Source organism: Miscanthus floridulus, chromosome 18, assembly GCF_019320115.1.
Source record: "Miscanthus floridulus cultivar M001 chromosome 18, ASM1932011v1, whole genome shotgun sequence".
Taxonomy (NCBI): Eukaryota; Viridiplantae; Streptophyta; class Magnoliopsida; order Poales; family Poaceae; genus Miscanthus; species Miscanthus floridulus.
The window spans coordinates 54,697,986-54,712,037 of record NC_089597.1 but is presented as its reverse complement, the minus strand read 5'-3'; the positions used below and the strand labels follow the sequence as shown (position 1 = coordinate 54,712,037).

Here is a 14,052-nt window from a genome sequence, read left to right as displayed (position 1 = left end):
CTCTCCGGATCCCATACGTGCGCCCACTCTGTGCTCCATCTATCCCCACCGCCGATGCACATCGTCCCACACACAGCGCAACCGCCTCAAAAGAAAACAACCACGCGACCGCCGTATCACCACTCGATGCCCGCCACGTGCCCCTCTCGCGCTTGGCCCACACATCGCGACGGTGCAGCTAGATCCGCCCACCGCCTCGCCACCACTCCGCCTGCCTCCCGATCCACTCACCCGGGGTCCATCTTTCGCGGCCCCACGGGACAGCGAGAGTATCTAGGTCGGTCCCGAGCTCCACGCGCTGATTTCTCTCTTATACCTGTGCGGCCTCCGGATTTTTTTTCGCCTATAACTTCGCTTCCACCGTGCGCTCGCGTCGTCTTCGCGAGGCCGAACCCCCAACCCCAAGGCGAGGTGTGACGAGACCCTCCCCACCTTGGAGCGGAGTCAGCCAGCGCGAGGAGGGAGAGTGTGCGGACTGAGGAGGCGTCGGGCGAGATGAAGCTTAACGTCAAGACCCTCAAGGGCACCAACTTCGAGATCGAGGCGAGCCCCGATGCGTCGGTACGGCCCCCCTTCCCCGTCCTTCTCACTCCAATCCGAGGGATTCCGTGCAATTCTCGGTCGTTTCGTTCGATTCGGGTGCGGCTCGGTACGATTTCGCGGTGGTCTGGTGCAGCGATTGCGCGGCCGTCCGGTGGTAGTTCAGGGGCTTTGATCTGAATCTAGGGTTTTTGTTTTTGGGGGGCGTCCAGGCCGGCGGGTGATGTGGCCCCCGCTGCCTTCTGGTTCTCTGAATTTAGAGCTTCAGTTTCTCGCATGGGACATAGTCTAGGGTTTGTCGTCGGTTGGAGTTTTTTTTTTTTTTCGGGGGGGGGGGGGGGGGGGGGGGGGGGGGTGGGGGCTGCGGTTGTGGTGGGGTGTGTTCGTTCGAATCATCTCGGTAATGTGGCGCGGTTGCTGTACAGGCGGGTGATTCAGCATGTCGTGGTGTTCGATTTATGTTGCTCGGCAACGTCTCTAGTCGTGCAGCCTACTCACTGCTTGTATTTTCAGGTTGCTGAGGTGAAGAGGATCATCGAGACCACTCAGGGTCAGAGTACCTACCCGGCAGACCAGCAAATGCTCATATACCAAGGGAAAATTCTCAAGGATGAGACCACTTTGGAAGGCAACGGAGTTGCTGAGAACAGCTTCCTTGTTATAATGTTGTCCAAGGTATTCGGTGCTCTCTGGCTTATCCCATCAGCGATTTATTCGATATAATCTGGTTCTTAACTGGAAAGTGTGATCGGTTTGTTTGTAAATCGTACCATATTTCAGTGTTTTAGGTTGGTTGCGTTAATTTCAGTTTCATATCTTACTTCTGCTGTTATTGTTACATGGTTGGATTGCTAGTAAAATAAGTAGTTATGTTTTATCCACTGCCTTATGGTGCTCATAAGTTATCTATGGTAGCACATTGTCTTGTTTACTTCTGCTAGTGCTCTAGGTGGTGTAGTCATTTGCCTGAGAATTGGCATTGTGACTGGTTTCTTTGATGACTTCCATGTAAATTGTCAATTCTGTATACCCAATTGATTTGTCTTCCAGAATGAAAGTCTCAGATTCAACATATGCAGATTTGGATTTGGATTATTTCACCTCTTCCCTTTTTCAGTTTCTTCGTATTTACTCTCCAATTTTGGCTGCGGTTTTATGAAATCCGATGGCTGCATTGTCAACTGTTGACTGCATTTCAAATAAAATTCAACTTATACCTGCCTGCGTGATGAATTGATTTCTTTCAAGGTTATAATGACAAACATAAGATTTCGAACATTTCATATCGAGTTTTGTGGATTTTTTCCCTCTTTAGGCCTAGCCTGAATTTAATTACTTCACAGCAACAAAAATACAACGGTCAGAGTTTTGTGGATTTTGTGTGAAGATGACTTTTAACAGCTTCCATGACCCATTGTTATATATTTTCCATTTCAAAACTTCAGTTATAGTTGACACTGATTTATTTGGTTAATTAATCTGACATGCATAACATGAATTTTTCTAGGCTAAGGCATCGCCGAGTGGAGCTTCTACCGCTACTGCTGCAAAAGCTCCTGCAACTCCGGTTAGTTTTGGCGTATATGATGTAGTTATTTTTGTATTTTGGTAGTGTTCTTCAGGGTTGCAATGAAGAAGTACTTGATCCAAATCTGGTCTGTCTTGTGTGGGATATGAATTGGCATATCATTAGTGTTCTCATGTGTCATATGACTCGTATCCATGTTTATTGGTATACTTCAGGATATGAATTAGCAGATTTAGTTTTGTCTATGATTTCAGTCACCAAATGTACCTAAAGGCCAAAAAAAGTGGGAGCAATGATCAAATTTAATCCCTTCTTGGTACTTGTGTCTGAGCATTACCATATATATACATAATTATTACATAATCAATTTAAGTTGCTTTTACATACAAACTGACAAGTATGTGCTGTATAATACTTATGATGAAATAATATCTTGTATTTTGTTTTGGCATTATTGGTACCAACTATTTTCTTATATTTTGGTCTGTTATTAACTTTGCAATAGGCCCAACCTGCTGCACCTGTAGCCCCTGTGGCCCCTGCTACATCAGTTGCAAGAACACCTACACAAGCTACTGTTGCCACAGCTGAAACGTGAGCCATCTCTTCCCCTTCATCTTTTGTGGTGACCCTATGGCTTCTCTTATGCCATTGTTACTGTCTTCCACAGGGCACCTCCAAGTGCACAGCCTCAGGCTGCTCCTGCTGCTACGGTTGCTGCATCGTAAGCTCCACAACCTTTATAATCACTGGTTTGAAATATATCCATTAATATCTTTTGGTTTTAGAAATAAAGAACAAGCTTTTCATTCCACTTCTGTGTTCTTTTCTTATGTTTGTGCAAGACTGATCGGGGACTTATATCATAAGCTTCAATAAGGATCTTTTATAGACTGCCATCACCTTGGATATTTATTTTTAAGTTGTGGTGTACACGTAGATGGTATAATTTAAAATAGAACATTATAACCTTGTGATGACAAGTATTTATATATAGGGAGCATATCTGGTGAAAAACTCCTATTTTTTTTTTAATCTTGGAAGACTCACCTTCTATAGATAAAGTTATTATATGATGCCACACAAAATTTCAAGTTCAGACATCACACCACCATTTGACGACAACAACAACAACAACAAAGCCTTTAAGTTCCAAACAAGTTGGGGTAGGCTAGAGTTGAAACCCAGCAGAAGCAATCAAGGTTCAGGCACGTGAATAGCTGTCTTCCAAGCACTCCTATCTAAGGCTAAGTCTTTGGGTAGTCTCAACATAGCAGGTCCCAAGCCCTGGTAAAGGAGGAGGGTTGTGTTAGGCGTGGCGAGCCAACGTTAAATCTAGCCATTCTAATGGAGATGAAACCCGAAAGAAAATCACACCACCATTTGAAAGACAAATATAATAAATTCATGGCTTATAGAGGCATAATAAACTACACTATATTATTTTCCCTGTTCATATTTATCAAACAGTTGGTTCTTGTATCCCGCAAACGGGATATGATTTTTGAGACCTAGAAATTATTTTTGACAATCTGGTCCCTTATTTATATGTATGTCTAAGGTTATTTCTGCTTATTAAATATTTATTATATTATAGACATCACATAGGATGGCTCATGCTTATTGGTCTTTGCAAGCCTACATTAAATTTTTTCTTTATGTCTTGCTGTTCTATCCTAGTTTAGTACATTAATCCTGCTCTTTCATGTGGCTGTTCTACAGTGGTGATGCTGATGTTTACAGTCAGGCAGCTTCAAACCTTGTATCTGGCAACAATCTAGAACAGACTATCCAACAAATTCTTGACATGGGTGGTGGTACTTGGGAACGTGATACAGTTGTTCATGCTCTACGTGCTGCATATAATAACCCTGAGAGAGCTATAGACTACCTGTATTCTGTAAGTTTCATGTTAATGAATTGTTTTACCAATGCATTGCAGCTTCATCCCGCCTCTGATGTGTTAAATTGTTTCTTTCATTTTCTCGAAAACCTGCTCAATACTTTTTATGGTATATTGTTATTTGTGAAAAGGTAAATTGTCTTGTTCTAAAAAAAAAGATAAAACTTTGCAGGTGATGGCAATTATATTTTACTGAAAGGAAAATATGCATAACACATTTAGGACACTTCAGTTTTTATTATTACTCGTGCAAAGGGTGGCATACAGATTGTCACTGAAATTGATCTGGCTTTCCTGGTAGGGAATTCCTGAGAATGTGGAGGCTCCTCCTGTTGCCCGAGCACCTGCTGCTGGCCAACTAACAAATCGGCAGGCTCCATCACCTGCTCAGCCAGCAGTTTCACCCCCAGTGCAGCCATCCCCTGCTTCTGCAGTGCCTAATGCAAATCCTCTGAACCTTTTTCCTCAGGTATGTGCTGTCAAAGTAGGTGTGGACTTCAATGTTTGGACCTTATTTTTTACTATGTGAACTGTTACTCTTTTAGAAACTATTCATTCACTACCCCTACATATTGGCATGACTACCATGAAAGGAAATGCCATCTTAACATTTTTCATACGATATGGATTGCAACGATTATTTAGCATGTCTTGCTGAGTTGCAGGCTATTGCATGTATGATCAATGCTGTGTACATTTCCCCTTGTTGATGCATCATGATAATGCAAATGCATCTTATCCTTGCAAGTTCCAGTTATAGTTACCTGACATTTATCCATGTTTGTCCTGAAAGCAGTGTTCCCTTTCTGTAATATTCGTTCTTACCTTTTGTGATACTAAATTTCTGAAAAGGGTGTTCCAAGTGGTGGGGCCAATCCAGGTGTTGTTCCAGGTGCAGGATCTGGTGCCCTTGATGCCTTGCGACAGCTTCCACAGGTAGTAACTGTGCATCTTCGTACATACAAATAAGTAATGAGTCTGTAATTTACTAACTGTTATTTCTCCTCATCAGTTTCAAGCACTGCTTCAGTTGGTCCAGGCTAATCCTCAAATCTTACAGGTGCTTTTACCGTGTTATTGCTTAGTATTTTTCTTGCCCTTTCATATTTTAATAATTTCACTTGGGTGTGATCAATGATTGTATGGTTTGTTGATTGGCAGCCAATGCTTCAAGAGCTAGGCAAACAAAACCCACAAATACTGCGGTTGATTCAGGAAAATCAAGCTGAGTTTCTACGCTTGGTGAATGAAACTCCTGAGGGTGGTCCTGGAGGGTAAGCAAAACTGCATAATTATGTTAACAAGTCATGGGTACAGAAATATTTACATTGTGCTGTGGTGAACCAGAAACATACTAGGTCAACTGGCAGCTGCTATGCCGCAAACGCTGACAGTTACACCAGAGGAACGGGAGGCTATCCAGCGGGTACATCTCTTTTATAAGTTATTATGTTATTTGCAGTTCTTTTTAAACATTCTTTGTGTCTTGACCTGTATTCTTATGTGTTTCCAGATAATCTGCTCATGTTTGCATGTAAATGAAAGTACAGTTCCTTTGTTGGAACACAAATTTAATGGGCTAGGCAGGATGTAATTGTCAGACAATAGATAACCATAATACTTTTACATTATGCCTCTGCTTTATTAGTATAATTTTTTTACATTATTTCTGAAGTTATTCTTGAGGCCTCATGACTTGTTCCTAATTTCTAGTGCTAGACACTAATCCTAAATACAAATTTTAACCTTCTAATCCTAAATTCTAGATGTAGCTACTATTTTCAAATTTATATGGAATAGTGTAGCTTTGCCTTTAGTTTTCTGTTCTTCTGTGACGTAATTTGAGAGGATCTATGGGTGAATATGGATGGACATGCAAATCTGCGTAGTTGGATAGAATTGTTGCCCCATCAACTGTGCAAGTGCTTGTATGGATTGCATGGACATTTTGCTAGTCTGCCCCTGAACAAGGCACTTGTTATGCCAGCATACTCCCAATTCAGAGCTCGTGCTTGCTGTATTTTTTTCTACTTACATTATTACATGCTTGAACAGCTTGAGGCGATGGGGTTCAACCGTGAGCTTGTGCTAGAAGTTTTCTTTGCATGCAACAAGGACGAAGAGCTTGCAGCCAACTACCTCCTGGATCATGGCCATGAGTTTGACGAGCAGCAGCAATAGACTTTAGGTGGGTGATGGGGGGTGGATGTAGGAAACCGAGGCAGTTGCAGAACAGCAGAGTGTCGTTCTTTATGCCCTCCGCCTGTTGAGAGATACCTGGTCCTCTATGCTATGCTGCTGACTATCTTTTATTTCCATATATGTGTTCGGAATGCATTCTAAGTACATATTAATTCAATATCAAGTGTTACACCGTGTATGATAGCCTGTCAAATCGTGGCATTTCATTTGGGCGAAGGGTTAGATTTCTCAATCGTAGCTTTTGCTTAGCATCACTCTGGTTATGAATTGTAAGGCGTTTTGGCTTTTCGGGCTATAAAGTTTTTTAAATGTACTAAATATTCTATATCTAGTTGCATTGTAAAAACTCTGAATCTATCTATACAAGCTAAAATGGTTTAGAATTTGGTAAAACAGTTTACAATTTGGATTTGCGGGAGTACTAGTTTTGCAGAGAACAGGGTTCAGGGTGGGTTTGGATTACCGGGCTTGATTTGTTGCCCTTTGCAGTTTGCGTTGCATGTAGGGCTGAAACTGGATGAACGGATATTATAGTTTCCTTTCTCGAATTCGGATAGTATTAGGTCTGAAACTAGTCGCATGTAATGTTGGGAGTCAGACGGTCTGCACCGGATGCCTCTGTTGGTGGACTTATGTCCAAAAGTTGTGGTTCCTATCTGCTCCCTTCCGTACATTAAAAAAAATCATGTATCCGTGTCATGGTTCCCGCATGCCTCTCTACTGCGCCTCTCATCTGGCCTTCCTCTCCACCGCCGTCATGCTTGCACCACCGTGGCGTGCTTGGGGCGTGAGGCCGCTCCATCCGACTACTGTTGTCGCCTCCACCGTAGGCGCTACGTGCGCCCTATCGCCAAGGGCCGCATAGCCGCACGCCTGCTGTCATCCTTCTTCTCCACCACGACCGCACATCCGGGATCCCGCTGTGCCGTGCTCTACCCGCTTAACTGCCATGTTTTGCTGAAACTGCATGTTGCAAGCATATGTTTCGAGTGCTTCGGATATTTCAGAGGTATGTTGCAAGTGTTTCAAATGGACGTTGCAAAAGTAGATTGAGATGTTGCATATGTTGCAATGGTTATACACGTATATTGCAAAGGTCTGTTACCAATGTTTCATCTGTGTTTTTCGGACGCACGTTACAAGTGTGTTTATCTGGATGTTGCATATGTTTCACATATACGTCACATGTGTTTTATCTGGATGTTGCGTATGGTTGCAATGGTTTTCAAGTGTTTTCAGGTGTTTTTTTAAATATTTCAGAAGCATGTTTCAAGTGTTTCATCTGCCTTGAGACGTATAGTGCAACTGTTGTATTTGGATGTTTCAAAAATAAATCGGGTGTTGCATCTCTCCTTGCCTTATGCTGCATTGTCTCAGTGTGTCCTCCTCTAGGCGTTGGCAGGGCATCCATACGACGCCACGTGTAACACTCTCTGTCGACAGAATATCGTCGACAGTCCACCGAGGGGCATCCCGCGATGGTAGATTTGTCGATGGGGATGCGCGTGATCAGGAACCAGATGGTGACACAGGGCGCAGAGACAACGATTTAGACAGGTTCGAGCCGTTTGATCGACGTAATACCCTACGTCATGTGTCTTTGGTGTATTGTATTGAGATGTAGTAGATAGATCTAGATGGATCGTGTCCACTAGGGGACCCCTACCTCTCCTTATATACTCTAGAGGGGTAGGGTTACAAGTAAAGTAGCATATTTGGTACTATACAATAGCTTGCGGTGCACGCCGAGCAGCGCCGTGCACGCCTTGATCTTGTGGGCCAAGCCACCTCTGGTGGTGCTGCCCATGTCTTGTCTTGAGGATACCGGAGGTCGTACTCCCATAGCTAGTCCCCGAGCCTAACAGTAGGTGACGTAGTCACGTGGTGCCAGGGTCATAAAGTAGAAGACCAGCCGAGTAGGCAGCCAGTCCCCGCGCGTAGCCTCGAGATGAAAAGCGCACATTCACCGTAAGGTGAAGTGTGCCCACTTAGTCCCCGAGCCTGCTGGAAGATGAAGAATGAATCTTGTAGCAGGGTCAAAGAAAAAGAAGTTTGAATGCTTACCGACGTCGTCTGACATGCGTGTATCAAGACCCCAGACGTGCTGCCCAAGATCAGCACCCTGATCCGAACAGCATAGAGCAGCTTGATAGCACACCGATGAGACATAGCAAGACCCGAGCACCGAGGAGTCCTCGGCGTCGCTGGCGATGACCGAGCACCGAGGAGCAAGGAGTCCCCGGCGTCGCTGGCGATGATCGAGCACCAAGGAGCGAGGAGTCCCCAACGTCGTTGGCGATGACCGAGCACCGAGGAGCGAGGAGTCCCCGACGTCGCTGGCGATGACCAAGCACCGAGGAGCGAGGAGTCCCCGGCATCGCTGGCGATGACCGAGCACCAAGGAGCGAGGAGTCACCGGTGATGACCGAGCATCGAGGAGCGAGGAGGTCCTGGCATCGCTGGTGATGACCGAGCACCGAGGAGTCCCTAGTGTCACAGGCGATGACCGAGCACCGAGGAGCGAGGGGTCCCCAGCGTCGCTGGCGATGTCCGAGCACCGAGGAGCGAGGAGTCCCCGGCGTCGCTGGCGATGACCGAGCACCGAGGAGTTCCCGGCGTAGCTGGCGATGTTTGAGCACCGAGTAGTCCCTGGCGATGTCCGAGCACCGAGGAGCGAGGAGTTCCCGGCGTCGCTGACGATGACCGAGCACCGAGGAGTGAGGAGTCTCCGGCGTCGCTGGCGATGACCGAGCACCGAGGAACGAGGGGTCCCCGGCGTCGCTGGCGATGTCTGAGCACCGAGGAGCGAGGAGTCCCCAGTGTCGCTGGCGATGACCGAGCACCGAGGAGTTCCCAACGTAGCTAGCGATGTTCGAGCACTGAGGAGTCCCCGGCGTAGGCGGCGGTGCGATGCCCGAGCACCGAGGAGTCCTCGGCGTAGGCGGCGATGTCCAATCACCGAGGAGTCCCCGGCGTAGCTGGCGAGGTCCGAGCACCGGCGTAGCTAGCAAGGACCGAGCACCAAGGAGCGAGGAGTCCCCGGCATCGCTGGCGATGACCGAGCACCGAGGAGCGAGGAGTCCTTGGCGTCACTGGAGATGTTCAAGCACCGAGGAGCGAGGAGCGAGGAGCCTCTGATGTCGCTGGCGATGTCCGAGCACCGAGGTGTCCCCGACGTAGCTGGCGATATCCGAGCACCGAGGAGTTCCCGGCGTAGCTGGCGAGGTCCGAGCACTGGCGTAGCTGGCGACGTTCGTGCGGTGAAGTGTGCCCACTTAGTCCTCGAACATGAAGAATTCGAGCGCTGAGGAGTAACCGGCGTAGCTAGCGATGAAGCACGAGCGACGAATAGTCTGGTCAACTGGTCGGCGGTGAAGTGAGCATTGAGTAGAAGCGACTAGCGAACAATCCAATCAACTTGTCAGCGATGGAGTCTATGAACCAAGCGGTCTGACCAGTTGATCGGTGGAGAAGTCCGAGCACCTGGTGATCTGATCACTTGGACAATGATCCTGCAATACAAATATATAGAACGGGTAGTACATGATGTACAAATAAATAAACTTCAGAGAAAAAATCAACAATAGTGATGAAATGGCGTATGCAGTTCGGCGATCAGTTGGCGTGAAAATATATTTATGTTTAATATAAACCGCCCGAACAGTTAGTGTGTAGCTGAGTCTCCAGCCCTAGCTAGCCGGTTAACCATAACGCGGAGCGCGGAGCTCGTGCATGTGTAGGAGGAACAGGCGTGACCAAGGAACTGCTGCCGACCACCCATAACGCAGAGGGCATACGCTCGTGCATGTGTAGGGAGGAGCCGGAGACAGGGCCATCTCTGGAGGCGTCTGAGCATCAACATGACTGTTCGGGGGTTCGAAAAATCGTTTGGAGAGCAAACATGGAGAAAATAGTTTAGAAAAACATTATGACGATATACGGAGATTGAAGAATATTTAGAAGAATATTAAAGCGTGACTTAGCTTTAGACAGAATGTCTGGTCGGCGGCGTATGGCGTTATCTGGTCGACGTTGACAGCGAGCACCTGGCGGGCGGTGAGTTGTTGGTGAAGGCGACCTTGGAGGTGGTTCCTAGATCAGATCTACTGTCGCGGGGGCTGATGTAGCCAGCGATGAATCATCGTCGTGGACCAGCATGGATCTCCATGAGATTGACGACGAGAACGCGTTGTTGATTTGAGGTCCATCTAGCTCGCCATGGGATCAAGGGCACACCCCTACCTGGCGCGCCAACTATCGACAGAATATCATCGGCAGTCCACCGAGGGGCATCCCGCGATGGTAGATTTGTCGGTGGGGATGCGTGTGATTAGGAACCGGATGGTGACACAGGGCGTAGAGACAATGATTTAGACAGGTTCGGGCCATCTGATCGACGTAATACCCTATGTCCTATGTCTTTGGTGTATTGTATTGAGATGTAGTAGATAGATCTAGATGGATCGTGTCCACTAGGGGACCCCTACCTCTCCTTATATACTCTAGAGGGGTAGGGTTACAAGTAAAATAGCCTATTGGTACTATACAATAGCTTGCGGTGCACGCCGAGCAGCGTCGTGCATGCCTTGATCTTGTGGGCCAGGCCACCTCTGATGGTGCGGCCCATGTCTTGTCTTGAGGATACCAGGGGCCATACCCCCACACCCTCGGTGTTACACAGTGAATGTAACACCTTGGGTGTTTAAATACTAAAACTTGCCATGTCATCATATGCATAGCACATCATTCATGTGTTAGTGAAAATTTTGATATGCATACACTAAAACAAGTTTACCTTTATGTTATATGTGTTGACTTGTATGGCTTGAATTGAGTTAAAAATCTTTGTATTGATTTGAATTTCCAAAAACCCTGATTTCAACATTTAATTTTACCCTGGAAAACCCATTTCAAAATCTAAGCACATTTTGGGGTTGAGCCTAAAAGCAAAAGTGTAGAGCTTGTCAAGTTATACAAAGTTTGTTTTTGGAGTTTTCAAAGTTGTTATGAAAAATTTGAAGTAATTTAAAAAGGCGTAAATTCTTGAAATGTCCCCTTTTTGAATTTAAACTTGCATTTCAAAATATAGACCGAATTTGGGCATGGTTATAAAAGCAAAGTTGTAGAACTTTGAATTTGGAACAATTTTTATTTTTGGAGATTTTTGAGTTGCCATACAAATTTGGGAGTAATTTGAGAATTTAAAACGAGTGGCAATTATGTAATTATGGCAAACAGTGCCATCGGGCAGCTGTCACCGCCGGCAAGCTTCCTCGGGCTTCCAGGTGCGCCCGTGGCCTTCTCTGGCTTCGCGCTGGCATGAGCAGGCTGCTGCATGTCGTCTCCTTGCGTCTTTGTTGCCCTATAAAGGCCTTCATCGCCGTCGTTCATCGCCGTTCTCCTCCTTTTCAATTCCTCTGCTTTTCTCGTCGCCACCTCTGCTGCTCCGTCGAGCTTTCGCCGTCGACCTAGCACCGTTACCGTCTCAGCAAAGCTTGTCCTAGCTTCGCCTATTCCTTGCGCATCCAGCCAACCAGCCTTGGTCTCTTGATTTCGTCGAGGAACGCCGCTCGCTGCCTTTCTTCCTCGCGGCCGGCAACACCGCCGTCGCGTTCGCCTCACCGTGGCCAGTGCTCCATGGTGCATATCTGTCCTTGCTTTGTAGCCCTTCAGCTTCGCCATGTTACCGTGGTTCTCTATGACCTTTTGATTGAACCATTCCTCCGCTGCATTCACCCAGAGTCGAGCTTGCCATCGCCGCCGTTGCCATCACCGTCGCCTGACGCAACCTTTGTTGCTCATCGTCTACCGCACGCTCTAACACGATCTATGTGAGCCTCTGTTGCTTCACGAGTAGTTTTAGGGAGCTATAGCAAGCTCTAGTAGCTTGAACGTCGCAGCATCACCGTGCATAGCTCGGTCGATCCGCCATGGCCGGCGACGAGCTCGGTCCAAGCCGAGATTGGCGTAGTTAGTACCTTCAATCGATGCGTCGTGGTGTGGGGAACGTGTTGGTACCTTCGCCTTGGCCGGAGACCTTACCGGCGGCGAGAAATCACCGGTCAAAGCCGCTGTCGCCGTGGTCAGCGCGGGAGGTCGGGGATGACAGCTGGGGTCACCTTGTCAGTGAGTGGGTTATTTGAAAATGGAAATTTTTCTTTTTCAGTGATGAATGAATAGTATGAGTTTTGTTATTTTTGTGTAGAATTATTTAGAGCTCCAAAAATTATGAAAATTTTTGTGTGACCTCTCTGTGATGTACACTATTTAAGAAAAATATGAACTATTGATTTTCAGTACTTTTTGAATGTGATAAAAATTGCTCAATTAATTAATAAATGAGTTTCCATGATTTTTCTAGGCTTAAATAATTATCCAAAAATTATGAAAATTGTTTTGCCACTTGGTTATCATGTGATGAACCGTTACAAAAATTTTGAGCTCAATTGAAACAAGTTGATTTATTTCATAATTTTTAATTAAAGAATTGATTCATAAAAGCAAATAGTAACCTTTAATGATTTAGGTTTTGTTTGAAATTTTGGATTGAGTGATGACCTTGGGTCCTTAGTTGGTAATGACCCTTGGCAATTGAAATAAGTGTTATGAAAAAGGTTTAGTTAGTTTTGACTTGTAACTATACCACGAAGGAAAGTTGTATTCAAGTTTTTAACTTTCGCATCCTTTATCAAGCATCACGTTTTGTATCTCGCATCATATTAAACATGGCATTGTTACTACGTGTAGTGAACGAAAGTGAGCACGTGGTAGTTAATCAAGTTGAGGAGGAGGTTAATCTGTCTGTTGAGGTCGGATTTGATATCAGTGGGATGACTCCGGAACCTGACTTTTCTACCAATCAAGGCAAGCCCCGGATGCATTTAAACCTACCTTGTGTTTTACAAATTTATATCGCTTTAGCTTTTTAATACTACATTAAGTGATTAGGAGTGAGTGAAAAACCTAATTGGTGCATTACCAACCTTGTTTCTCCATATCTATCTTGTTACTAGTTTTACTTCGTAAATGCCTAGTTATGCTTAGCCGTGCTTAGACAGATAAAAATCGGGTGATTACCGGTCACCTGTGAGTTTTAAATGGATCTTTGGTTATGTTTGATTACTTATGTTATCATGAGATATGAGCATGTGGAATAATAAATCTAGACCGGGCGGACTCGGTGTATGAGAGCCACAAGACATGGATGTCTTGTGAGCGGGTTTTTTCCGCCTGTGTTGATTGAGGCCCGTCCGTTGTTGAACTGCTTGAGATGAGACTTTGTAGTACTAACCACATACTCTGGTAAGCCTTAACTTGGTGATTCTATTACGAGAATGGCTACTCACGCACTGGGAGTGGAGAGATGGCAGGAATAGCGTGTACCCACGTGTCAATGGGCTGGATTGGTGGAGTACTATATTCTCGGGTGGCGTGGACCCATTCTTGTTTTAGAGGACCTGAGGGTAGGTTGGTATATGTAGGTCAGGGACCTGCATATGTTGTGTGGTCTAGAATCCCTAGCTGGATTTTTAATCGGTTCGAATCGTCGTTGCTCCTCGATTATGGAGACTCAACTCACTGTTCATCATCGTAGTTTAATAACTGGAACTTGAATAAGGTTTGAGAAAGTGTTGGATACGAAGTTTCATGATCTCAATACGGATCATGTCAGCTTTGTATATGATCTTTTTAATGATAAAAATGTTGATATAAAGAATCTTGTTAGAGAGCTTTTACGCAAATGAACTTTGATTATTGCTAAAGCCATTCCTTGAATCCCTGAGCCTGCATTCCTGAGTCTTCTCAGTTTTATTTTGGTTAAGTCTTGTTGAGTACTTTTGTACTCAGGGTTCGTTGACCCTTGTTGCAAGTGAGCCTC

The 14,052-nt window shown here is 45.6% G+C and overlaps 1 protein-coding gene across 2 annotated transcripts; it reads left to right on the top strand.

Moving 5' to 3' along the window:
• The first annotated feature begins 351 nt into the window (after nucleotides 1–351).
• Nucleotides 352–6,351, top strand: LOC136520595 (ubiquitin receptor RAD23d-like). 2 transcript variants are annotated; one of them, XM_066514149.1, is made up of 13 exons: nucleotides 352–561; nucleotides 1,054–1,215; nucleotides 2,048–2,107; nucleotides 2,574–2,662; nucleotides 2,739–2,792; nucleotides 3,791–3,968; nucleotides 4,273–4,440; nucleotides 4,824–4,907; nucleotides 4,984–5,031; nucleotides 5,133–5,245; nucleotides 5,319–5,397; nucleotides 6,027–6,165; nucleotides 6,198–6,351. In XM_066514149.1, the coding sequence occupies exons 1-12, from the start codon at nucleotides 496–498 to the stop codon at nucleotides 6,150–6,152; spliced, it is 1,227 nt and encodes a 408-aa protein (XP_066370246.1). In that variant the 5' UTR covers nucleotides 352–495; the 3' UTR covers nucleotides 6,153–6,165; nucleotides 6,198–6,351. The 2 variants fall into 2 exon arrangements, with proteins under 2 accessions (XP_066370246.1, XP_066370245.1); XM_066514148.1 differs by having other exon boundaries at nucleotides 6,027–6,351.
• The last annotated feature ends 7,701 nt before the right edge of the window (nucleotides 6,352–14,052 follow it).